Source organism: Brachypodium distachyon, chromosome 2 (assembly GCF_000005505.3).
Source record: "Brachypodium distachyon strain Bd21 chromosome 2, Brachypodium_distachyon_v3.0, whole genome shotgun sequence".
Taxonomy (NCBI): Eukaryota; Viridiplantae; Streptophyta; class Magnoliopsida; order Poales; family Poaceae; genus Brachypodium; species Brachypodium distachyon.
The window spans coordinates 3,196,612-3,221,999 of NC_016132.3; the positions used below are offsets into that span (position 1 = coordinate 3,196,612).

Here is a 25,388-nt window from a genome sequence, read left to right on the forward strand (position 1 = left end):
TGATTCCTGTTGCACCGCTGGCTGTTCTGCAGCGATACAGTGAGGAAGAATTTCCATCGGAATTATCTGAATCTCTTTTTTCTCTTCTTTGGAAGATTCTGAATCTGACTGGTTCAGCGTAAGAAGAAAACAGCAGAGGATCGATCTGTGGCCGAAGCGGTGCTGCCGTACTGTACGCTTAGGCTCTCTCAATATTCATTTTTGAACTACTTATATATTCCCTGTTCCATAACATGAGTCATTTATAGATTGTTAATTTAGCTAACTAAATATAAATTAAATAATTTAAAAAATATATCATTAGAAAGTTCTTTCGATAACGAACCTAATGGTGTACTTTTTGTTAAGAAACATACATATTTAATTAATCAAATTGAGAACTTAGGAATGCGTGCGTGCCTCATATTATGGGACAGAGGAATTACGCATCCTATGGCCTTTCCGATTTTCCGAATCACATCTTGACATCATAAAAGAAAAGAAAAGAAAAACAGAATTTGGAACAAACGAACAGATGGCGCGCAGTTAAGAAAATACTGTGTGACGCACTCGTGGAAGAATAATAAGAGAATGTGGGTCGTTAAAAGAAGTCAGGAACATGCATGATCGGATCAGCTGCACGGCCTTCAGGAACCTGATTCCGCAAAAGCGAGAACCACGTACCCTGCGTGATCTGATTCTTGGTTACTCAATAAACTACTCAGTATTACCACTTTCCATTGAGCTAAATAAAGCCGGGCAAGTGCGGGGCCTCGTAATATAGGGGTAAAGGTAGAATTTTCTTTTCGAGCTGAGGTATTGATTTGGTTATATTGGGAGAAAGTTGTCATCATCCACCAAGTAGCTATAGCTCGTTCAACAGAGGGGGTGCTGTTTTTCTACTCGAGGTCGAGGGGAACCCGCGATGGGCAAAGCAAATCTAATCAAGCTAGTGCGAAACGTAAGCGTGTCCCTGAATAATTTTCAATGTGTCTGGATATAGGAGTACCAAGAATAATCTGGGCAGAGACAGAGCAATGCTCGACAGCTTCACCGATAATATAACCAAAAGAAAAGGTGCTTCTGGCCAGATCGCGTGTACTTTTTTTTTTCCCCGAGAAAGATCGTGTGTACTTGTTATATTCTAAAACAGAGATATGCTACTGGATTTATTCTTGACTGAGAGTGAAAGTCTAGCACTGAGTCCTCCCTCCGTCTCATAATACGAGACATGCACGCATCACTAGATCTTCAATTTAATTAATGAAATATGCATGCTTTAAAAAAAATATCATTAGATTCGTTATCGAAAAAACTTTAATGATACGATTTTTTATTATTATTTAATTTATATTTAGTTAGCTAAATTGATTCCCTCGTATTATGTGACGGACGAAGTACATGTTATGTTTTAAAATAAAAACAGAGATACGGAGTATTACATCTTTTGGCAGATTTTGCTGGCCCTCGTGATCAGATTTTTTAAACTGGCAGTAGCAGCAGGGCAGCAGCGATATAAAAACCAGAATACATCAGATTTTTACGCTCTCAACGGTTTCACCACCAAAAGGCAAAAGGTTGTTCAGAACAGATCACGTGTGCCTCTTACTTTCTCCAAAAAATTAACAACGCACAGAGATACCGGATTAATTTTCCTTGCCTTGTTCTCTTCGTAAAAGTTACGAGTACTCTCTCAGGAGAAAAAAAAGTTATCTTTCTTTTAGCTTAAAAAAAAAGACGCACTAAAACCCTCAAATTAGAGGAACCCTCTTCCGTCACTCCTCTGTGGCTCTGTCTCTATCTTCTCTCTTGGTCGATCCCCCTCTAACTAACTACCCCTCCCCGATTGGGTTGAAAAATTAACCGAGGTAAAAGAGAGTTCCAAGTTCCCCTCCGTCGCAGCGGTGAAAACGTGGGTGGCCGCCCGTGGTGGTGTCTTGCACCCCAAGGAGCCGCCGCCCATCGCCGTCGCCGTCCCCTCCCCCACCAGCGAGGACCGATGATGGTGTGGTGACGCCGCGCGGGGTCGCCACCCATATAAGCCCTATCCCCGCCCCGCGCTTCATCTTAACTAAGGCTGATTGAGCCACCCTTCTCCCGGCCTGCCCACCTCTCTCGGCAGCCCCATCATGTCCACCGCGGCCAGGGCGTCTTCTGTTGCGGCAGCGATGATGGCGCCGGCGGCAGACCAGCTGCCCTTGATACTGTGGCCGGTGCTCCTCCACGGCGTCGGCGCCGCGGCCCACCTCCTGCTCGCGCTCGCCGTCGCGGGGCGGCTAGTCCTCTCCGCCTCCGCCGGCGGGCGCGGGAAGGACGCCGCCGCGGAGAGAAGGGGCGGCGGTGAGCCCCGGTGGTCGCGCCGGGCAGTCGCGGTGCGCGCCACGTGGGCCCTGGCGGCGTGCGAGCTCTTCCTCGCCGCGTACTCGTGGGTCATGTGGTACCTTGACAGCGGCGGCGGCGATTGGAGGTCGCCCGACGTGGTGGCGGACCAGGTGGACGCGGCCGCGCGCGCCGTGGCGTGGCTGCTGCTCGCGGCGTGGCTGCAGGCCGAGCACGGCCGCCCGCGGCGACGCGGGGACCAGGAGCGGTTCCCCGCCGCGCTCAAGCTCTGGTGGGCGCTCTTCCTGCTGCTCTCCGTCCTCTCCGTCGCCGTCCACGCCGCCACGAGCCTCGACCGGCTCCCCGTGCCCGCGCATTCGTGGGTGGGCGACGCCGTCTCGGTCCTCGCTGCCGTGGTGCTACTCGTCTCCGGGTTCTCGGGCACGAGAGAGGCTGGCGACTCTGCTTCTGAGGAGCCTCTGCTCAATGGTGTCGCCGGGAACAACGGCAACGACACCGTCGATGCTTCCATGTATACCGGCGCCGGCTTCCTCAGCGTCCTCACCTTCTCCTGGATGGGGCCTCTGCTCGCCGTCGGGCACAGGAAGACCCTCGGCCTCGACGACGTCCCAGACCTTGACACCGGTGACAGCGTCGCCGGCCTGCTCCCGTCGTTCAAGACCAACCTCGAGGCGCTCGCGGGCGACGGCCAGAAGCTCACGGCGTTCAAGCTCACGAAGGCCTTGGTGCGCACCGTGTGGTGGCACATCGCGGTGACCGCGCTCTATGCGCTGGTTTACAACTTGGCCACCTACGTCGGCCCGTACCTCATCGACTCCTTGGTACAGTACCTCAACGGTGATGAGAGGTACGCGAGCAAGGGGAAGCTCCTTTTTGTCACCTTCATTGTAGCCAAGGTGTTCGAGTGCTTGTCGCAACGGCACTGGTTCTTCCGGCTGCAGCAGGCGGGGATACGTGCCCGGTCCGCGCTCGTCTCCGTCGTGTACCAGAAAGGGCTCTCCCTGTCCAGCCGCTCGAGACAGAGCCGCACGAGTGGTGAAATGATCAACATCATCAGCGTCGATGCCGACCGTGTCGGGCTCTTCTCATGGTACATGCACGACCTCTGGTTGGTACCACTCCAAGTAGGCATGGCATTGTTCATCCTGTACTCCACCCTCAGGATTGCCTCCCTTGCCGCGCTCGGTGCCACTGTTGTTGTCATGCTTGCAAATGTACCTCCAATGCGGATGCAGGAGAAGTTCCAGCAGAAGCTCATGGATTGCAAGGACGTCAGGATGAAGGCGACATCTGAAATCCTGCGCAACATGAGGATTCTTAAACTGCAGGGGTGGGAGATGAAGTTCTTATCCAAGATCATCGACCTGAGGAAGACAGAGACGAGCTGGCTCAAGAAATACCTTTACACATCGACCATGGCCACCTTCGTGTTCTGGGGTGCCCCGACCTTCGTCGCCGTGGTAACCTTCGGGGCATGCATGCTCTTAGGGATACCATTGGAGTCAGGGAAGGTGCTCTCTGCATTGGCCACATTCCGGGTGCTTCAAGAACCAATATACAACCTTCCTGACACGATCTCGATGATGATCCAGACTAAGGTGTCTCTTGACAGGATAGCATCTTTCCTATGCCTCGAGGAGTTGCCAATGGATGCTGTGCAGAGGTTGCCAAGTGGTACCTCTGATGTTGCAATTGAGGTCAGCAATGGGAGTTTCTCCTGGGACGCCTCACCTGAAGCGCCAACTCTGAAAGACCTGAACTTTCAAGCTCGGCAGGGCATGCGTGTTGCAGTATGTGGGACAGTCGGCTCTGGAAAATCAAGCTTACTCTCTTGCATTCTTGGTGAGGTTCCAAAGCTATCAGGAGAGGTCAAGATTTGTGGGACAATGGCATATGTCAGCCAGTCCGCATGGATACAGAGTGGCAAAATTCAGGACAACATACTGTTTGGAAAGGAGATGGACAGTGAGAAGTATGACAGGGTCCTTGAGTCTTGTTCTCTTAAGAAAGACTTGGAGATCTTGCCATTCGGTGATGAGACGGTCATTGGAGAGCGAGGCATCAATCTTAGTGGCGGACAGAAGCAAAGGATTCAGATAGCCAGGGCTTTGTATCAGGATGCCGACATCTATTTGTTTGATGACCCTTTCAGTGCAGTTGACGCTCATACAGGATCCCACCTTTTCAAGGTATTATACGTTCTGTTATGTTCAACAGAAGTTCTAATCACATTTCTTAAGTTTTCTATCATTTGCAGGAATGCTTGCTTGGAGCTTTGGCATCCAAAACCGTGGTTTATGTCACTCATCAGATTGAGTTCCTACCTGCAGCTGATCTTATTCTGGTGAGAATTTCATTGCCAAAAGTTTCATGTAAATTTATTATTATCAAATTGTTTGCTTCTCCTTAGAAGATAATTGCGATGTAGGTAATGAAAGGTGGGAGAATAGCACAAGCAGGTAAATACCATGAAATACTTGGTTCAGGTGAAGAACTCATGGAACTGGTTGGTGCTCACCAGGATGCTCTCACAGCATTGGATGCGATTGATGTTGCTAATGAAGGCAGTGAGGCTCTCTCTTCCAGCGGTGCAGTAACAGTAAGCCTTTCAAGGTCGTTGTCTTTAGCTGAGGAGAAAGATAAACAAAATGGCAAAGAAGACAGCGGCAAGGTTCGAAGTGGGCAGCTGGTGCAGGAAGAAGAAAGAGAGAAAGGCAGGGTGGGATTCTGGGTCTACTGGAAGTACCTCACGTTGGCTTACGGGGGAGCTCTTGTACCATTTGTGTTGCTAGCGCAGATACTTTTCCAAGTACTTCAGATTGCTAGCAATTACTGGATGGCCTGGGCTTCTCCTGTGTCGAAGGACGTTGAGCCTCCAGTGAGCATGTCGACACTGATCTATGTCTTTGTGGCGTTGGCTGTTGCAAGCTCACTGTGCATCCTCATAAGAGCACTGTTTCTTGTGACAGCTGCATACAAGACAGCAACTCTGTTGTTCAACAAGATGCATATGTCCATATTCAGAGCTCCTATGTCTTTCTTCGATTCCACTCCGAGTGGGCGCATCTTGAACAGAGTAAGTCATTTGCATTTGCACCAATCTCCTAGGAAGTACAATTTAATTGCTCACACAAGTTAATTTTTTCAGGCTTCAACTGATCAAAGTGAAGTGGACACCAGCATTGCTTACCAGATGGGTTCTGTTGCGTTTTCCATCATACAACTAGTTGGGATTATTGCAGTGATGTCTCAGGTTGCATGGCAGGTGTTTGTTGTGTTTGTTCCTGTAATAACTGCCTGCTTCTGGTATCAGGTACTCTAACCTAATTATTTATTCTTCATGCTATCTTAACTGCAAGATAAGCACCTCATTATATTTATTGTTTTGCAGCGCTACTACATTGATACAGCCAGAGAGCTGCAAAGGCTGGTAGGGGTTTGCAAAGCTCCAATCATACAACATTTTGCAGAATCTATTACTGGGTCGACAACCATCAGAAGTTTTGGCAAGGAAAATCAGTTTGTATCAACAAATAGCCATCTGATGGATGCCTACTCTCGACCGAAATTCTACAATGCTGCAGCAATGGAGTGGCTTTGCTTCCGCCTGGATACACTGTCATCCCTTACATTTGCATTTGCTTTGATATTTTTGATCAGTCTGCCAACTGGTCTCATTGATCCAGGTATGATATAACTAGTTCGGAACAGTATTTATACTGAATAGACGGTAGTAGATAAGATTTTAATTGATATGGACTTGTAACTAAATTTGCATCCTGCTTTCAGGAATTGCTGGTCTCGCAGTCACATATGGGCTTAATTTGAACATGCTGCAAGCATGGGTTGTCTGGAGTATGTGCAATTTGGAGAACAAAATTATATCAGTAGAAAGAATTCTGCAATACATGAGCATTCCTGAAGAGCCCCCTCTTTCAATGTCAGGAGATAAGTTGCCTCATAACTGGCCATCGGAGGGAGAAATTCAGCTCTCTAACGTCCATGTAAATACCTTTGTCCTTCTTCCTCATGTTTACTTCTGTTACCTTTTTCTGTTACCATGTTGTCGTGCAGAAATTATGTACTTTTAATGCTGTGCATGAACCATCAGAAATGCAGTCCAATGGGCAAACGAATTGTTGATTCGTTGCTTTGCAGATGAGAATAAACAATTATTCTAGATAGTGCAGATCCTGAAGTTTCAGTTTGATGCAGGTGAGATATGCTCCACAACTACCATTTGTTCTGAAGGGCCTTACGGTCACTTTTCCTGGAGGCATGAAGACTGGTATTGTCGGAAGAACAGGCAGTGGTAAATCAACTCTCATACAGGCCCTTTTCCGTATCGTGGAACCTACTATTGGACAGATACTAGTAGACGGTGTCGACATCTGCACTATTGGGCTGCATGATCTGAGGTCTAGACTGAGCATCATTCCCCAAGATCCAACAATGTTTGAGGGAACTGTGCGGAGCAACCTTGACCCTCTTGGAGAGTACAATGACGATCAAATCTGGGAGGTAGTTTCGATGTCCACATGATTCATTTCTGATCAGTCGTCAAATACTGTTGCAATGCTCGAGAACCTGTAGCAAACTTGTAGTAATGAACTTTTTTGCTCTATTTCAGGCCTTGGATAACTGTCAGCTAGGAGATGAGGTCAGGAAGAAGGAGCTTAAACTTGACTCACCAGGTCTGATATTTTGAGTCATGCAGTTGAAAGTGTCATTCTGACCCTTCTCATTTTCGCCAGTATTAGTTCATTTTCTTCCCGAATCCAATATCAGCATGTGCATACTATTCCGAAAACTAAGAAGCTCTCTGAATCTTGCTTGCAGTGATAGAGAATGGAGAGAACTGGAGCGTGGGTCAGCGTCAGCTTGTCTGTCTTGGTAGGGTGATTCTGAAACGGACCAAGATACTGGTTCTGGACGAAGCCACTGCTTCTGTGGATACCGCGACAGACAACATGATTCAGAGAACACTACGGCAGAATTTTTCAGACGCAACTGTCATCACAATCGCGCATAGGATCACCTCGGTCCTCGACAGCGACGTGGTCTTGCTTCTTGACAACGGTCAGCTATCAGGCCCCTTTAAACCAAATCACAATCACATGCTGCTAATTTCCATAATTCTGGTGTGTTGGTCTGACAAATACCATCCCAATCTTTGCAGGTGTGGCCGTGGAGCGTGACACGCCGGCCAAGCTGCTGGAGGACAAGTCGTCTCTGTTCTCAAAGCTTGTAGCAGAGTACACGATGAGGGCGACACATACATAGCAGATGAGCAAAAGCTCAGGCGATTCTTCCAGGCCGTTGAGGCTGTCTTGATGAGTGAGTCTGACCGTTGATGATGCCGAAAATTTTCTGGTAGATGAGATGTGAAGTAGCAGCAGATCTGCCACCATATGGTGTTTAGTCCTGCTAAAACTAGCGGTAACTTTTACATGTTCTGAATCAAAAGCCGAAAAGGTTCTTAAAAGTTTGTTAAAGCAGTATTACTGTATTGATGTCTGAAGAAAGTAGTTGCTGATGATAGGAAGAACTTTTGTCATGTGCTTGACGGTGGACTGTACACGCGGGAAAAGTTCTGTCACTAGGTAATTTGGTGGACTGTGATACCTGAATAAATAAAGAATTTTGTTTAGTTTTGCATTTTACCACCGTGTTTAAAAGGGCTGATAAATAGACATCTCATGGTCCCATCCTGATTCTTCTTATTGTGGGTCAGTGTTGGGTGCAAGAATGTCATGAACAGCCAATCTTGTAAATTTGACCCCATTTCCTCTCTAAAAACCTTGTTGAAATCTATTGGAGTACTACTAGTATATGCTAAGGTTGTGCCGTATAAAAATACGACTTCCTCACTGTGCAGGTGCTCCATCAGTCAATTGCAAGACACAAACTGCACTGTCAACTGTTCTTTGACTGTGAACAGTAGCTCCCCGGTTAACCAACTATCATCTACCAGCTGTTTTTACTGAAGTTTCATTAGGCCTCGGTTGCCTCCTCACAAAATAACACAAGTACAATTCATCAGGAGCTAGTATTTCCTTGCCAACATCTTGTGTTCATCCTTTTCATTCACCAAAATCCAGATCATCTAGAGTTGGTCTTCTCACATTCTTTTCCATGTGCACAGCGACGCAGAGATGGAAAACAAATAAATAGAATAGTGCTACGCAATCATCAATTACACAACAATGTTCCATAGATCGACTTCCCTAAAGAACAAGCTACCAGGGACAGGGTAAAACACAACAGTGAGGCATTAGCTAAACATGCAGGCGACAGCAAACCGTACAGAAAGAAGAAAGAAGAAGAAGAAGACAAGACAGGCGTCAAACCGCGGCAGCAGCAGCAACAAGAACAACAGCAGCAGCAGCGTGTCCTAACAATGGTCAGATCAGCATACGAGCAGCAGCAAGTTCTCTAGCTCTTGCTGAAGTGGTGCTGCTTCTTGCCGCCGTCTCCGCCCTTCCCGCCGCCGCCGGACTTCTTGCCCGCGTGCGCCGTCGTGTTCTTCAGTATCTGAAAGAGAGATAGAGACAAAGTCTAAAAATTCAGCATCGCCATGGGCGGCAAAGGGCCATGAGAGCGAAATGAAAAGCAATTGAGTTCCAATCAGAGGAGGGATGTGTTGTCTTGTTGTACCTGGCGGAGCGTGTTGTTCTCGTTCTGGAGGGTGGAGACCTTCTGCTCGAGCTCGGCATTGCGGAGCTCGAGGTCCTTGGCCTTCACCTCCAGCTCCGTCATGTAGGCCTTCTTCCGCTCCCGGGCCTGCTGCGCCGACACGCGGTTCCGCAGCAGCCGCTTCAGCCGGTTCTGCTCCTTGTCCCCCGCGGCGCGCCCGCGCTTCTTCCCCGACGCCGACGCCGGGGGCTGCCCCCCGGCCCCGTGCTGCTGCAGCAGCAGCTGCTTGCCGTCGCCGGCGCCGGACGACGCCGACCCGCCGCCCATCTCCGGCACCCGCCGTATCTCCTCGTCGCTCTCCGCCCCTGCAACCATAACAACAAAATACACGCATCAACTTCTCCCTCCAGCTGCTGAATTCACCAAACACGAAGCGAGAAATCGAGCATGTGTAGATATGCATACATACCTCCTTCCTTGAGGTTGTTGGGGCCGGAGCTGGAGGAGCGCTCGCTGCTGGAAGGGAGCGAGCTGGTGGTGCTCGTCTTGGCCTGCTGCTTCTCCTGCTCCTGCTCCTGCGCCGCCATCTCTGGTCTAATCTCTTCCTCCCCCCTCCGACCTCAGACTCCAGCTACACGAACAGATCAAGCAAGATCTCCCGGAAATCTCCCACCCAACGCTCCGCCGCTCCAAGAAAACAAAATCAAATCTTGATGCTAACCACTTGAACCAAAAAGGAAACAGGAAGAACAGAGAGAGGCAGATGCAGATCGGATGTGAGAGAGACGGAGAAACGGGAACGAAGAAGAGAGAGAAAGAGGAACAGAGTCTGCGTGCTGCGTGGGGAAGACGGAGGAGAGAGGGAGAAATGGAGAAGGTCGGTGGGTGGGGGGTTTTTGGATGAGACGCGATCTCCGCCGTGCACGGCACGCCTATCGGACGGCGGCGGCGCGGGGAGCGTGGCGTGGCCCGGCGCCATACGCGCGGCCGCCGGATCTGACGGTGGCCGCCTCGGGAGCGTGGCCGCGTGCCCGCCCATCCGATTCGCGTGCCCCCAGCTTTTCCCGATGGAGACAACAAAAAACTTATTTTATTCTCATAAAAATGTACTCCGTATACTGTATTTTATTTTTGCCCTCACTCTCTCTGGAGTGGAGAGGGCAGAACACGTGACGGAATTTTGAGCTGCTTCGGGCCGGCAGTTACGAAACGGTGCTCTTGCGCTTTCCACGCGGCATATCGTGCCTGACAGTGAGAAGCATGAAAGAACAAAAAATCCGATCAGAGCCAACATCCACAAGCTAGGTCGTTGAGCTTGCTAACATAGGGAGAGTTGACGGTCACACTGGCTTTAATTTCGGAAAAATTATTCATAATTAAGCATTTCCCAGTCGACTTATTTTAAAAAATTACTACACCTAAATATCTAACGGTGCACGTATTTGAAATGTTATGGGTTGATGCCACCCACTTTTGCATCGTGCTAGCTGCACGGTGCGGAATCCCCCCATGCCATAACGAAAGATAAACCTCTACAGCTAACGACTGTTTATATGTTGACCATTCGTGAGAAGCGACGGTACAACGTTCAGATAGATCACGTTCTAGCAAACATTGACCGTCACGTCGGCTCACGCCAATGCCAACAGCTGTGCGATTCTCGGATGTTCGAACTCCTTTCTGAGCCATTTTCTCTCGGGTGATCATCCTAAGGTTTTTTCATGGCGCACACGATGAACCAGTCTTTCGCGATCTACATCCCTCGTCTCCACCATCCACCTGTTCCCTTATTTTATTTATTTTTCTATCTATAATGTTAATCCTTCTGACTCCTCTGTCATCCACGTCTGTTTCTTCTCTCCCATCTCCTCGTCTCTTTCCTCCCTTCTTCTTTCTTCCTCCAACACGAGTGCTCCTGGTCAAGTGCCATGGCTGCCACCCCATCTCTCCCTTGGACGCCGCCCCATCCCCCGGCTGGAGGAACGGAGCCGTCCCCTTGCTCCTCCGGCCCTGCTGTCTCCATTTGCGGCCTCCACTCCGATGACGTCCCGGGCTCCGCCGCCGCCGCCGTCGTCCCGGCTGCCCCCGTCGTGCGGATCTTGGTATTGATTTGATTTGTGTATCCCCATCGCGGGGCATGGATAAAGGTACCTGAGGTATTTTGATTTGGGATCTTGTGGTTTCTCTTTGAACTAAGAGTACAAATATAGATCAATGAGGTACTTTGATTGGAGGCACTATGATTGAGTAGGTACTTAGGAAGGAAGGGGATAGTACAAACCTGTGACGATACCTTGTTGAATTCGAGTACTTAGGTACTTGGTTTTGTTGAATTTAAAGTTGAATTCGAGTTTTCCTCTTTGATTCCTTCTTTCTATCTCTTTGAGGCATCGATTGCTGATTGTAATGATCGAGGACTGATGAAGTACTTAGGTATTTGTGATGTACCTTAATGTATTTGTCATGTAACTTGATGTATTTTGATGTACTCGTCATGTATTTGTCATGTACTTTAATTTTTTTCTTGGTAAATATGATGTACCATACAATGTATTTGTCTTATAAGTCCATGTACATGAGGTACTTAAAAATTGATAAGGTACATGTGATGTACCTACGATGTACTAGTCTCATAAGTTCATGTACACGAGGTATTTGAAAACTGATAAAGGAATAGTCCAATTATCATAATGTACTAAATATGTACTTAAAAACATGACATGTACCATAATGTACTTGAAAGTGGGACACGGAGAGAGGAAAGGAAAGAACCAGAGAAAAGTAAAAAGTATTCAGAAAAAATAAGTGCCTGACATAAGTAATACTTTCTCTGTTAATCTCTCTGCAGTATATGCCAAATTTGGGGGCCTAAGTAAAAACATGTGGCTATGAAGAGGCGTAGATAGTGGGGGGTCGACCGATTCGGCGTTACCAGTCTCCCAACTTTCCTTGTTAGGAAGCCATCTGCTAGTCGTGTCCACGTACATATACCACGTCATCTCCACGTAGCCAAAAGCATTTGGAGCAGACGAGAAGATCTAGCGGGCATCATAAAAACTCATTTTGTTGTTGATGGGACATAAACAGCAGTTAGAGTGTGTGCTAACAGGTCACTAAAGGGCAGCAGCAGTCTTCTCTATTTCGTGAAAGATCTTTGCTTTAATTTCATCCTGACAAAAAGTGATTTATTCCTGCAATCCGGACACTTCTGACCTGTCCCCCCTGGGTAGGCCTCGTAAATGGTCTGGTTTCGAATGGATAAAACGGTTTGGATCCTTGATTGGTTTTCGTTTGGACGGGTTAGACTGGGTTATGTTCACAATTGGTTCGGTCTGGTGCGGTTCTTAGTCAAATATGGTTCCGTTCGGTTCGGTTTTGGAGACAAATGGTTTGGTTTCATTTGGGTTCAACCCGTGGGGTTAGGTCGTGAGAGCTCTCCAACAGATCGGAAGTTGGCTAGGTCGTGACCTGCCGCTGCGTCTGCGAGGGAGGGTTGCAGGAGGTTGGGGCGGCGTCTTCACTTCAATTCCGGCGAGGGAGGGCGGGGGCGGGCCGCACCACCACCTCGAGAAGCAAGGCCGGCGTGTGGTGCGGAAGCCGGCGGCCTGGTTGCGCCGCCCTTCCGTCGAGTCTTGTCGCGTGCCCGACTCCGCCGCCAGTCCATCTCCATCCACGAATCGACCGCAGGTCCGCAGCCTTTCTCCGAACAGCCAGCCTTCAGGTGCCTCCTCCTCGGTCGCGCCGTCTCCTCCTCCGCGGACACCGGAGCCATCGTGTCACCTCCTCACCGGCGCGCCCCCTCCGCCCCAGTACACCCGCGCAGCCGCACCTCCTCCTCGCCGGAGCAGCCGCCGCTCCTCCTCCACAGGTCGCAGTGAAACATTTGGCACCACATCATCCACTTGGTTTTCTGCCCCCACGCAGCGATTTATCTCCATAGACCATAAGGTAAGCTTTGGGGAATTTGCATTTTTTTTCTCATTGTGGCTACTCTAGTTCTGCAGTTTGGAACCGTTCTACTGTACTGTAGTGACTAAATTGTGTTTCCCTTGATGCGAATCCTAATTTATTTCATGACTTGGAAAGGATATGTAGGAGTAATACACTTCTGATGTGTGGTTGGAACTTTCGATATAACACTGATGGATGGATTATTTTCTGTAATTGAAGTTGTGGCTTTAGATTTTGAATGAACTGTTTGAAACCATTTGACGTAAATGGGTTTGAAACCATTTGAAGGGAATGGTTTGGATTGGTTTGGTTTGAGGTGTCAATTCGGTTTGGGCTGGTTCAGTTTCTCACAAGCTAATCGTGAATTGGTTTGATTAGGGTCCACGGGGAATCCGGCTGTGATCTGGTTTGGATACGGTCTGGTTCTAAACCATTTACCAGGCCTACCTCTCAGAGGTCTGAACCATTAATCATGGATACTCCTTCCGTCCCATATTAAATGACTTTTTATTACATCTATCTAGACGTATTTTAGTATACACATACTTTCATATTTAAACAAATTTGAGTCACTTAATATGACAAATTTGAGTCACTTAATATGTAACGGAGTGCGCAGATCTTTGCATGCCGCCTGTTGCTTTGACAATCTTCCATGATGCTTCCTCCCACACTTGTTCAACTAATTAATCTGACTTGTATGCTTAACCTAGCATTGCAAATGAGGACTGCCATGCAAATATGCACGACGAGAACAGAGAACTTGAACCAAGTTGGGATGGGTGGACCTAAAGCAAGTGCTTGTCTTTTCAAGCAATAGATCGCTGAGAATGGCCTCGTTAATAATCCGCCAAGGAAAACTCCAGAAGAGGCATGAAGGTCAACAGCTGGTTGTATGTCTGTCCGGCCCCAACTAGGATAGGGACAGGAACCTACAAGAAGCAATGCAATTGTGAAACGTTCATTTAATATGGATATCCCAACCAATTATATGTGCTTGCAAATCAAGAAGTGTAATGGACTGAATCTCCTGTCCTTCCAATACTTGAACTCAAATGAACTGATAACGAAAGGCTGTCATAATTCTAGGATTATCTCAAGCCTTAGTACCACCAGTCACTTCGTTTCATCTATTCTCTAAAAGTAGCTCCTAAAACAAATAGAATTTGCAAAAGCAAAAGAAGACACCCGATATGCCTAACACTAGGGCACTGTACAAGCCATCATCCAACCAAGTGTAGAGCACATCAGGTCAACTTGTCCACATGGAAACCACTAATGGATAAACTTTATTAGTGGAAATTCCATTCTTGTTGTTCAATTACAACACTGCTATACGATACGACACTTTTTCATCCTACACTAGTACGACGCGAGCACATGACCCTTTGATCTAATTACTGCATGAATCCCAGACGCACAGTATAGCATCAGACGCAAAATCGGACGGAGAATGTCGTGCGCACATCACTTTCGGTTCAATCAACACTGCTATACGTACGACACTTTTTCATCCTACACTCGTACGACGCGAGCACATGACCCTTTGATCTAATTGCTGCATGAATCCCAAACCGCACAGTCTAGCATCGGACAGAGAACGTCGTACGCACATCACTTTCGGGGAAAAAATGAGAGAAGAGAGATGGACCACGGATGGGGATTTCAGCCTAAACGAAAAAGCAAATGCCTTTCTTTTTACAGAAAGCTGATATCGAATGAACTTCAGTCAAACACCAAATCAACTCGAGAATTCTAGAGAGATTCGAAGTGCACATTTGAACATGGAAAATCCAAATAAATATAAAGAAACCAAATGAGCAAATATGAACCAAATTATATTCCAGTCAACGTTAATTCAATTTTAAACCTAAGAACCGAGAAAGGTTTTAGTTAAGTTTTGATTCATTCAACAAAAAAATTCAATGGTCATTTTTAGAAAAAAAAGATTTTGAAACTTCGAAAGCCGGTATGTTACACTCCCCCCCCCCCCCCACACACACCCCTCCAACAATTTGCTAGATGCTTAAAAAACAAGCCGGACCCACTAATTTTGCCTAGCTCCGCTTAAACCTCGGGCTCGACGATGCTTGAGTTCCAATTTCCCAAATCCATAATTTATGCAGGCTGCAATAGGTTAACCGCGGCTACGGGAGCACGACTCCTCCCCGTCCGCCTCGTTGGCGCTGTCAAGACGCCGGTGACAGGCGTCAAACAGAGAAGGCCGTCCCGGTTAAATGTGCGAGCACGATTCCTTTCCCGTCCCCGTCATGCGTATCCGTTGGTGCTATAAGGGTGCCAACAGGAGTCAACGCCCCGGGTGGAAGGCAGCTACGGAAGCATGGCTCCTTCCCTATTCTCGTCATGCTCTTCCGTTGCGCTGTAAAGGTGCCGGTGACAGGCGTCAAACGTAGGAGGCCACCACTGGTGGTGGAAGGTGGCTACGGGAGCATGACTCCTTCCCCGTCCGCGTCATGCGCCTCTGTTAGTGCTGTAGAAGTGCCGGTGACAGGTGTCAAACAGAAGAGGCCGCACTGGTGGCAGGAAGGCGGCTACGGGAGCACGAGTCCTTCCCCTTCCCGTCATGCCCATCGGCGTGTAAAGGTGCCGGTAGTGACAGGAGTCAAACGGAGGAGGCCGCCCTCGGTGGAAGGGGCTACGGAAACACGACTCATTTCCCGTCCCCGTCATGCGCTTCGGTTGGCCTCTAAAGGTGCCGGTGACAGGCGTCAAACGGAGGAGGCCGCCCTGGTGGAAGGCCGCTACGGGAGCACGACTACTTCCCCGTCCCCGTCATGCGCCTCGGTTGCGCTGTAAAGGTGCCGGTGTCACGCGTCAAACGGAGGAGGACGGCCCTGATAGAAGGTGGCTACGGGAGCACGACTCTTGAGGAGGCCGCCCCGGTGAAAAGCTCACGGTGGGAGTCCGCTTCCACACGAGGGAGGCGCCTACGGTGGGAGCTCCCCGACCACGTCCACCAGCGGAGGCGCATGCGGCTGCTCTCCCCCAGCATATGGATCCGGATCTACGAATATAAATTAAGTGTCATATTAAGTATCAAAATATTACACGTATCTAGACGTTTTTTAGGCATAGAACATGCATATTTGGACAAATTTGGGTCATTTAAAATGGGACGGAGGGAGTACTACTTACAGATGAAATGGACTCACAGCATACAGGTTCTTCTAAAAGAGACGGGTACAGGAACAAAGGCAAGCATCGTGTTCATGTACACATGAGCTTATACAAAATATGCAGTGCAACTGTGCAAGGAGATGTATATACATATTCTATCATGTACTTGATTCTCTCAAGAATACTGTTACATGCAGTGTTACATGGACAAACTAACACGAGGTAGACAAACAGAGGGTAATATATCGAGCAGCACAGTAAGCAGATGGGCACAAAACTATCCAAACTGCATCCACGCATGACGCATATGACCCAAACTACCAGCATCTCCACTTGATGGGCCTGAACTTCACGAGCTCACAAACCATCAGGCTACATCGATCATCTTCTCGAAGGATAAAAGCTCACAGAATATGGCTGATCAAAGAAGATGTAGCACTCTAGTACCTCCTGGGCTTAGAGGGCTCTGAAGACCCAGCCTTCCTGAAAATTCCACAGAAGATGCAGGGACCAGGGACCTTGGGCGAAGGTGGATCCAGGGCCGGGGTCACACGCCGCGTACGGTAAGCCTGGCTGCTGCCGCCGCCATCGCCGTCGCGCCGCCGGCGCCGCTGCAGACCAAGAGACCCAACGCTGCGAGAGTGCCTTAGCTCCTTGAACTCCGGCTCCCCTTGATCCATCTGGCCATGATGGTCCTCTGACATAAGGCTCTCGTGATCCCAGACCATGCCTGATGAACCAGACCTCCGGAATGTTAGTGAAGATCTCTGCAGCCCGGCCATCTTGCTCTTGCTCTTGCTCAACTCTGGGTTTTGTTCTATGGTTTTGTAATGAGGACTGATGGAGAAGGGGAGTGATATGTGTCCCAAGCTAAATACTCCTATGCAGCATGCATATCTATCTACAAGACTACAAGTTGGAGAAGACAGCAAATTGCTGGGATAAGGGTCAAACGATGGTGACCGGCAGGCACATATTCTGGCAAGGATTATGATGCTTGGAAGGCGTGCCTTGCCTGCACACTGGGTTGACACCACAGGCAATCGATCTTGTGCATGTAGGAGGGCAACATAAGTTTTGCTTAAATTATCTGCCGTGTCATCTGCGAATCACAAGCGCTTGAACAGCCTCATCTTCAACTTAAATTTACCGCTCGAACAGCACGGTGTTCTAATTTAAATCTAATTTTAGGGAGATTAGTCATGATTTTTTTTCTCATCCGGCGTGGCTATCGGTGCAGCCATCGACATCTTACATCGCCAATTGTTCTACACGTCACATCGCCTCACGATTGATCCACTAGATGCCTCCAACAGAATCCCCTTTGTTAGCCACTTCAACCAGCATCAACCGGTTATAATTCCTCCTGATGATCACACCATTTATTTGCTAATTCTAGCAGCAGCATGCGATCCGCACTGAGACGCGTGCCGGGTTGAACAAACAACAAACAGCGTGTTCCCGTGTCCAACTGGGGCTTATTCAGGTGTCTAATTGTCTGCCCATGCAACGCACTTACGCACATGCACACAAATGAAAGAGTTGAAGCTCAGGCCCATGGCCAGATGCCATGCTAAGTTCAGGCTTTTCGTCATCTCATCACGATTGTCAATGGACGTTATGAAAACGGGAAAAAAGAGGCCAAAACTGGTTGAAGTCTGTTCAGCGCCAAATTGCTGCGGCACAACAAGAAGTTCAGCGGTAGTTTTATTGTATCGCCATGGCAGCAAGCATGTCAGCGTCCCGATTTTCCCGCCACGCCCTCAGAATTTGTATACCATGTCTGCCGTGTATCCTAAATCTTTCAGGAGGCCACTGACCTGCAGAGAAGCCAAATCGGACTGATAAAATAACTGAAAAGGGATAAATAAAATGCATGCTGGCTGGAAGAGGAGTCAATGTAATTCTGTAAATCTATGGTGTACAATATAGTGCTTTTCTGACGGGTCTACTAGATGGACAAATGTAGCATGCAAACAAGGTCATTTGCCTAGCTAAGGTTGTTAACTGACAATCAGATGTAATATAAACGATAAAAAATTCACGGTACCTCTCCCTGTGATCTATCCTTTGCCTTATCTCCAGATATGTGATTCATCAGTCCTGGAGGACCACACACCTGACCAAGCGAAAACCATGAAACGGAAAAGGTCTTTTAATAATCCAATTATAACAGTGAAGTTCATGATATCTATTCAAGATAATTATTTGACAGAGAATAAGAAAAAAAGAACTAACAGGGGCAGAATTATTTAAATGACATTTCACTAAAAGCATTCCATGTTTAATATAACTCTAAGCAGAAATTTCAGAAATTACTCACAAGAATGAGAGAATCCTCCCCTGGGCCCGGCAAACCTTTCAAAACCATGTCCTTTGATATATATCCAGCACCACCCCTCCAGTCACTTGATGGTTTATCAACAGTATAAAATACCTGAAATTGTGCAAGGATGTCATGCTTAGAAATAACTTCACCCATGTGACAATGGACTAATCTCATTAATACCAACCTTGAAATTAGGATAGCTGCTGGCAAGTCTATCTAATTCCCTTTTCAGCAAGATATCATCTGGTGACACGTTCGCGTAAATTAAAGAAACCTAGACAAGAAAAAAGAGAGAGATTAGAATATACAAGGAACAACAACGTGGGCATAAACTAAGGAAACGTAGCAAAGAATTTTAAAAAAGGAGTTTGCTAGGGAACAGTCGCCTGAGAAGTTAAATTTCTCAGTCGATCAATATGCCAGGGAAGCGATCACTCTGTCCTGGCCTAACTTTTGTTTCGCTGAGAATTATATGGGCTAGCCTGCGTGTTGTTTATAGTGGGCTACTGGGCAGCTTAGTTATGATTAGCAGCCTATTTAGCATTATCTTTGTCTAGCTTTTATTTGTTCTCCCGTTGTATTTTCTTGAGCCTTTTTTTCTTTTTCTTTCACGTGGATTTGCTAGTGTTTTCTTTTGTACTTGAATGTGTGTGCATTTATTCTTCTTCTCATTTTAAATTTCTAGGCTATTTATCTGGACTGAGAAATTTTTATTTCTCAATTGGCCGATTAGCACGCGGATTAACTTGTGCGTGATTTGGCTTTTAGAAATGTCCAATTAGGTTATTGCACATCCAGAAGCCGAAAATTGCATAAAAATTTTGATTTGCAAATTTTTAGTTTGATCATTATTCATTGTGTTGACTACTTTTTTCTTGTCCCGTTTTAAAGAAATTGTCGCGGTTTGTTCAGGCTAGTTGAGGCGATTTTTTAACGGTTTTACTAATGCTCTCAGTCGATTCTGCACGGCATGCACCGAGGAAAATTATGGATGCAGCTAGAAAAATTACGGTGAAAATCCCATGCAATGAGGAAAATTATGGGTGCAACTAAAAAAATTACAGTCGCAATCTCATGTAACCGGAAAAAATTACGGGTGCAACTAAAAATATTGTAGTCGCAATCTCATGCAATGGGAAAAATTATGGGTGCAACTGAAAGAATTAAACTAAGGGTGCAATTAAAAAAAATTTGCAGTCGCAACCCCATGCGACGTGCAATGGGGAAAATTGAGGCTGCAACTAAAAAAATACAATTGCAATCTCAAGCAAAGGGAAACATTACAGGTGCAACACATATGGGTCTCAGTGTTGTTTCCAAAATCCAGATTAGTTAATACCGGCATGATAACTTGACAGGCCCATCTTTACGAAAAAAGCCCAGCCAAAAAACAGAAGAAAAAAGTACCTAGGCTCCCGTCGACTGAGAAAGATTAAATCTCAGTCGACTGAGCTCCAGCCACTCCCTTTAAAAAATGATTACAGTATAGAAGGAATATTAACCCAGTGACAGAACTATTAGTCTGCCTTGTAGCATGCTTATGATATAGTGTCATACAGTGTTCAAGTACACTACTTTCTCAATACGATGCCTGAGCATCAAAGGAGCGCATGAAAGTCAATGCGAAGAAGCAAAAATTGTGATGGCAGCTTACCTGAGTGTTGTCATCAGGGTTTTTGAGGATGGCCCTGACAACCTGCAGCATTGGTGTTATACCAGTACCACCAGCAATCTGTAAACATAGAGAACTTTATTTAATAGATTTGATATGGTTACAGCATGATACTTTTATAGAAAAAACAAAAAGAACCAGATGCTTTGTACTTGCTGAAATAAATTCAAAAGGTAGACGCTTTGCTGAACTTAAGGTTCTGCCTTACCATGCCAATTTGTCTTTTCATATTTGGGCTATATCTTAGCTTTTCAATGGGCCTAGAAAAAAAGGAAAGACTTCAGTCACAGACAAGCAATAATATGTGAGACAACTAATAAGATTTTCATTTCACTTTACCCTTTGACTTCGACAACATCCCCTGGCTTCAAATTTGCGAAATACTGACTCATTTGCCCATCAGGATAAACCTGTGCATAGAAAATTTTCACACTATTCATAATTCCATTTCGAAACAAACTTACAAACTACAACAGAATATTTAAGTATTCACAAGCAGCTAGCCGCTTCTGGAATATAGACATCAAATTTTGTGGATACCTTGATTAACAGGTCAAAGTGTCCTTTAGAATCTGGATCAGAGATAGGTGTGTACCTGCAGATAACAGGATAAAATTTTAATTCTTGTGTAATTAAGCAAAAGTACTAACTTCATCACGCCCCCATAGCGAAAATGGATAACAGCCTGTGTGTCTGCTTACGGGCGAATAACGTATTTTTTCCTTCCCTCCACTTCCTGACCTATGGGAGCCCTGAAATGACAATAATGATCTCAGATAGTAACATATGTGAAATAATTTCTTTTGCCTAATACAAATGGCATTTTTCTTTTGACTACAAGAATTATCAGAGAGAACAGTGGTTTGAGTTAATGGTATTGGAACATCATCAGAATCTACAACATTTGGTTACAAAATATATGCTTGATTGCATTTAAATTTTGCAGTAAATGTTCTCTTAGTAGAGGTATCTAGGAGGCACCAGTAAACATAAATATACCTTGTTACGAGACACGAGGCAACATCCAGGCCCAGCTTAGTGGATGGATCAAATGAAAATCTGCCAGTCAAATCATTTGCTTAAGATTCTGATTGCAACAAATGAACTTAAAATAAGATAGAATGGCTCAACTGATATTCCAAGGAAAATTTGTTTCGGGATTTAAGTTTGGTAATTTTACTATCTTGTCATCTAACAACTTTGATGTGAATAAAATAAAATAAATGAGAATCCATTAGCATGAACATGGGAAACTGATGGTGAATTCAATAATCTATATCTACAAGCATTCTACTGCAATATACTAGATATGCTAGAGCATAATCTACACAGTACCATCATAACCATCTATACTGCGACGCAGTTAGATATAGTACATAACAGAACCAATTACGTATGCAATCATGTTATCACAAAAGTATAACTCATGTAACAATTACCTGAATAGCTGTGAATCATGACTACAATCATGTTATCGCAAAAGTATAACTTATGCAACCATTACCTGAATAGCTGTGAATCATGACTACAATCATGTTATAATGCAAAAGTATAACTTATGTAACCATTACCTAAATAGCTGTGAATCATGACTAACTGTTGCCTTCTCCTGAAGTTTGAACTCTAACCACTTCTCAGGGTTAAGTGCTGGAAAAAGAAGAAAACATTCATCATTTAGTTACAACCAAAACCACAAAGGATATGTGTCACTGTACACTGAAGTAACTGACTTATATAACCAAAAACCACTCTATACTATCACATGGCTAGCAAACTAAAACTAAATAATTATAAGCAAAAAAAGTCTGGTAAAATAGCTAAGCAGTAACTCAGTTTGCAAGAAGGTGAGATAGTCAATTAGTCCATACAGGCCGCTCTACTTAAATGACTAAACTTATGTATCTATCCACTAATGCCAAAATCCAGCATCTGACAACAGAAGTCCATGTACACTTGAGCATTTGACAATGGTATGTCTTGATTAACACAAAATACCTTGATCTGTTGGTCATACAAATGGATACTATACGACATTTTGTACTGCACTAAACTGATGTTACTGCCCCTACAAAATTCCTCTAGAAGGCCTGCTCTACTGCTATCCAAAAAAAGGAGTGGAGTTCAGCCCTTCTGGCTGCACATATCATTTGCAATTTCGATGGCAGAGGCACAGGCATACATAAGGAAATGGCATAACATTTTATTTATTTTTCACGAGTGAAGAAATGGCATAACCTCAGAAATGAGATACAGATTCATAAGCAGAAACGCATAAACCTGGTTAATCCATACAGCCACGAGACCCAGATCGAGATGAATTTTAAAACGAACGGGAGCTGCACTCACCAACTCTAGCAGCGGCTTCTTCCCCCTTCTCCTCCAGGTGCGCCTGCAAATCATTCAACACAGTGAGGCAAACAAAACTCTCGCCTCCTCCCCACACTAGCCACGACAAGGAATGGAAAAAGGAAAAGAAAAACGAAGGATGAATGGAGGCGAGGGGCAGGCAGGTCTCGTACGACGGTGGGGGGCGACGAGGCGTAGAAGAGCGCGGCCCCGCCCGCGGCGGCAGCGGCGGCGGCAAGCGGCGTGCGGGCGCGGTGGGTCCCCGCGAGCCTACGCAGCAGCAGAGCCGCCATGTTGGAGCGCGGTGGTGCGATCCGATCTGACGGGAGCGGCGGCAGGCCGGCGGCGAGGTTCTTCGCCGGCGGCGGCGGGATCAAAGCAGAGGCTGGTCTCGCAACAGAAGCCGATCTGGCTAGTGTGGCGACTTGTCTGTGGAGATTTTGAGTGGGTTCCTCTTGAAAGTGGTTTGGGTTTTTAAAGGTCCCTTTGAGATGGAAATGAAAAGAATGGTACCGAGTACAAAATTGTTTTGCGATTTCTCTAACAATTATCAGCCGTCTCAAATTTTGGTAAATCTTTAAAACACCACTCGTGTTTTAGAAAAAGACACATGTCACTTAGCATAAAATTTCCTACCAGATTTTTCTTTAGGAAAGAAAGTCGCCGTCGCGGCTCTAGCTTGCTTCCAGGACACCATCTTCTTCGCGTGCGGCTGCTTCGGCGACGGCGGTCGCGCCTTCTCCCTTGCAAACAGCTCCCCTATTTGGGTCTCGCTCCGGCTCGAGGACGGTCTGATCCAGCCAAGTCCATACTAGCTCGAACTCGGACACGGTCTGGTCGAACCAGCTCGGGGTCGGGGTCGGGTTTGGACACGATGGACAGCTAGGCCAGCGTGGAACCAACATGGCACCTGACATGTGGGCCTCCTGTCAGGTTTTCCATCAAAACACGATCAACAACAAAATCAGTGCGCGGGAGTAACACTGACCACAAAAGCCGTGGTAATTTGATTTTTTTTAAGATGGTTTTCCTAGAGACATGCCTCAAATGTGGTGATTTTGCGTAATTTTCTCTTGCTAGTATGAGTCGATGACGCACGTTCCATTAGAGACGAGTGTCCTGAAGCCCAAGTTGCCGTTGTCAAGAAGCATAAGTTCCGAAGGAACTGGAGAATCCTAAGGACATCCGCAATGGCTGACTCTTAGACGACTCTTATTTAAAAAAAATCATGCAAGGAAAAAAAATAGGAGAGAGAAGAGAACTGACCTTCGTGGAAAAAATAGACCAAGAGTCAGCTAAGATTAAACTTTTTAACCATTGTACAACGTCACATTTAATGCTAACAAATCATATAGAGTCAGTTTAAACACACGAGTTATTATACGTGTTATTTTATCGTTAACTCTAGATGACAGGGAGAGTCAGTACTCTAATATTATGAATGCCCTAACCATCAAATTGACTAAATCAAATTACCAATGATGCTCTAGTGACATTGCACATTAGAACACAAACCAATTTGGAAAGTCTACCCATATTTTAACTGGTTGGAAGCCACGTTGGTAATCAAATAATCCAATCAATTTGCATTCCTAAAATAATTCCAAACGATTTGCAATTACTCACATTTCTAAACGAGGATCATGACCACAAGATGTCTCACCTCTCACGTCGCTCTAACGACCCCACATCACAACATGCCTAATTTGCTCATATTGCTTCAATGGAAGTCTCCGATCATCGTTCCAAAATCAAATGGCCTGTATTGCTTCAATGACTTTGCACATCATGACACGATTTAATTTGAAAAATCTCAAGTCAATTATCGATTAATTGGAAGCTAAATTAGTTCGGAGATGCACGGAAGCAAGCATTTTTTTTACTGTGGTAGTAATGGTGAATATCTATTTACTATTATTTCCATAAATTTGCCTATACCTCCTACGATGAAAGGTCAAAGAATCAGAAGTTTGGCCACACAACATCTTCCAGGGTTTATATACACGAGAGCTGCGAGTCAGCCAGAAATCAGCTCATAGTGCAAGTTAGCCTAAAAAAATAATTAAACCAACATTGTAGTATTCCTTCCGTTTCAAAATTCTTATGTGAAATTTGCTCAAAAATAGATATATCTATTCCTAAAAAGCATCTACATACATGTAACATTCCGACAAGAATTATGAAATGGAGTGAGCACATCAGATCACCGAGCGAAAAGAACACAATATTTTTGTACGGAGTATTTAACAGCTCAGTGCCAAAACCGGGAGCATGTAAGAAAAAGCAACGAGAGAAACAAAAGATGAAAATCGCCGTTGCCGGGGATCGAACCCGGGTCACCCGCGTGACAGGCGGGAATACTTACCACTATACTACAACGACTTGCTTGTTAAAGGTTTGTTAACAAATTTAATCATCTTTGTTAAGTTTGTCTCACCTGTCACCGACAACGTCCAAATTTGCTATCCCACCAGAACGTCAGCTCAGTTAAAGTTGTCCCACCTGTCACCTATACTGCAGTTTTGGACATAAACTGTGCATCCCACAATGTTTGTGGCACGAGTATTCCTACGATAAATAAGCCTCCAGGTGATTGTATTTTTCTTTCGAATTCTAGAGATTCAGATGAACTGTTCATCTTATGAAATCATACAACTCATTAAATAACCACATGGTAGATGAACTGCCCATCTTGCTGTTCACGCTTGTGTAAGTTGTCATGTACTCCTTGTTTGGTTACCATGTTTCCTTGCACAATAACTTTCCCAAGGTTACAGCTGATAAGGAGCATGCTGGAAAAAAATGTGCAAGAGAATTTCATATTTTGAGCCACCTAGAGCAAATATTACCAAAGGGCATTCCTAGATTCCAGAATGAAAATCTTCTTTACAGAAGTTTGAAGCCATTGACAGTACTTGATTCCCACATTATCCATGTACCAAAAAAGTGCTGAAATATACCAATGCATGCATAAAAGCGTGAATAGACATGTAGACA

General features: G+C 45.8%; 4 protein-coding genes and 1 non-coding gene across 6 annotated transcripts; 1 reads left to right on the forward strand and 4 right to left on the reverse strand.

Moving 5' to 3' along the window:
* The first annotated feature begins 1,864 nt into the window (after positions 1-1,864).
* Positions 1,865-8,419, forward strand: LOC100842637 (ABC transporter C family member 3). 2 transcript variants are annotated; one of them, XR_002963135.1, is made up of 11 exons: positions 1,865-4,508; positions 4,577-4,663; positions 4,748-5,395; positions 5,468-5,632; positions 5,711-6,005; positions 6,109-6,323; positions 6,535-6,840; positions 6,950-7,013; positions 7,159-7,398; positions 7,499-7,656; positions 8,198-8,419. XR_002963135.1 is itself a non-coding variant. In XM_003565355.4 (10 exons), the coding sequence occupies exons 1-10, from the start codon at positions 2,109-2,111 to the stop codon at positions 7,600-7,602; spliced, it is 4,524 nt and encodes a 1,507-aa protein (XP_003565403.3). In that variant the 5' UTR covers positions 1,866-2,108; the 3' UTR covers positions 7,603-7,982. The 2 variants fall into 2 exon arrangements, 1 of the variants encoding a protein (XP_003565403.3); XM_003565355.4 differs by lacking the exon at positions 8,198-8,419 and having other exon boundaries at positions 1,866-4,508; positions 7,499-7,982.
* A 67-nt stretch (positions 8,420-8,486) lies between these two features.
* LOC100825301 (transcription factor HY5) lies at positions 8,487-9,916 on the reverse strand. The gene is made up of 3 exons (XM_003569388.4): positions 9,425-9,916; positions 8,977-9,320; positions 8,487-8,853 (listed from the first exon to the last, which is right to left on the reverse strand). Exons 1-3 carry the CDS (start codon positions 9,540-9,542, stop codon positions 8,755-8,757), a joined length of 561 nt encoding a protein of 186 aa, XP_003569436.1. The 5' UTR covers positions 9,543-9,916; the 3' UTR covers positions 8,487-8,754.
* Positions 9,917-16,112: 6,196 nt separating this feature from the next.
* Positions 16,113-17,338, reverse strand: LOC100828090 (uncharacterized protein At1g15400). Its single transcript, XM_003569397.4, has one exon. The coding sequence runs from the start codon at positions 16,824-16,826 to the stop codon at positions 16,485-16,487; it is 342 nt and encodes a 113-aa protein (XP_003569445.1). The 5' UTR covers positions 16,827-17,338; the 3' UTR covers positions 16,113-16,484.
* Positions 17,339-17,502: 164 nt separating this feature from the next.
* LOC100829805 (NADH-cytochrome b5 reductase-like protein) lies at positions 17,503-22,872 on the reverse strand. The gene is made up of 13 exons (XM_003569402.4): positions 22,565-22,872; positions 22,392-22,434; positions 21,617-21,692; positions 21,045-21,104; positions 20,747-20,797; positions 20,586-20,640; positions 20,385-20,455; positions 20,254-20,305; positions 20,028-20,105; positions 18,558-18,647; positions 18,368-18,481; positions 18,095-18,163; positions 17,503-17,864 (listed from the first exon to the last, which is right to left on the reverse strand). Exons 1-13 carry the CDS (start codon positions 22,682-22,684, stop codon positions 17,808-17,810), a joined length of 936 nt encoding a protein of 311 aa, XP_003569450.1. The 5' UTR covers positions 22,685-22,872; the 3' UTR covers positions 17,503-17,807.
* A 1,829-nt stretch (positions 22,873-24,701) lies between these two features.
* On the reverse strand, positions 24,702-24,773 carry TRNAD-GUC. Its single transcript has one exon. It is a non-coding gene; the product is annotated as a tRNA-Asp (tRNA).
* Positions 24,774-25,388: the final 615 nt, after the last annotated feature.

Excerpts from the sequence above, each read along its gene's own strand:
- LOC100842637 (XM_003565355.4), top strand. The coding sequence starts at position 2,109 with ATGTCCACCGCGGCCAGGGCGTCTTCTGTTGCGGCAGCGATGATGGCG. Across the intron at positions 5,396-5,467 it reads GTGGGCGCATCTTGAACAGA|GCTTCAACTGATCAAAGTGA; the intron begins GTAAGTCATTTG and ends TAATTTTTTCAG. Across the intron at positions 6,324-6,534 it reads TTCAGCTCTCTAACGTCCAT|GTGAGATATGCTCCACAACT; the intron begins GTAAATACCTTT and ends AGTTTGATGCAG.
- LOC100825301 (XM_003569388.4), bottom strand. The coding sequence starts at position 9,542 with ATGGCGGCGCAGGAGCAGGAGCAGGAGAAGCAGCAGGCCAAGACGAGC. Across the intron at positions 9,321-9,424 it reads CAACAACCTCAAGGAAGGAG|GGGCGGAGAGCGACGAGGAG; the intron begins GTATGTATGCAT and ends TTATGGTTGCAG. Across the intron at positions 8,854-8,976 it reads AGAACAACACGCTCCGCCAG|ATACTGAAGAACACGACGGC; the intron begins GTACAACAAGAC and ends TCTCTCTTTCAG.
- LOC100828090 (XM_003569397.4), bottom strand. The coding sequence starts at position 16,826 with ATGGCCGGGCTGCAGAGATCTTCACTAACATTCCGGAGGTCTGGTTCA.
- LOC100829805 (XM_003569402.4), bottom strand. The coding sequence starts at position 22,684 with ATGGCGGCTCTGCTGCTGCGTAGGCTCGCGGGGACCCACCGCGCCCGC. Across the intron at positions 20,306-20,384 it reads GATGTTGTCGAAGTCAAAGG|GCCCATTGAAAAGCTAAGAT; the intron begins GTAAAGTGAAAT and ends CTTTTTTTCTAG. Across the intron at positions 20,106-20,253 it reads TGAAAAGACAAATTGGCATG|ATTGCTGGTGGTACTGGTAT; the intron begins GTAAGGCAGAAC and ends CTATGTTTACAG.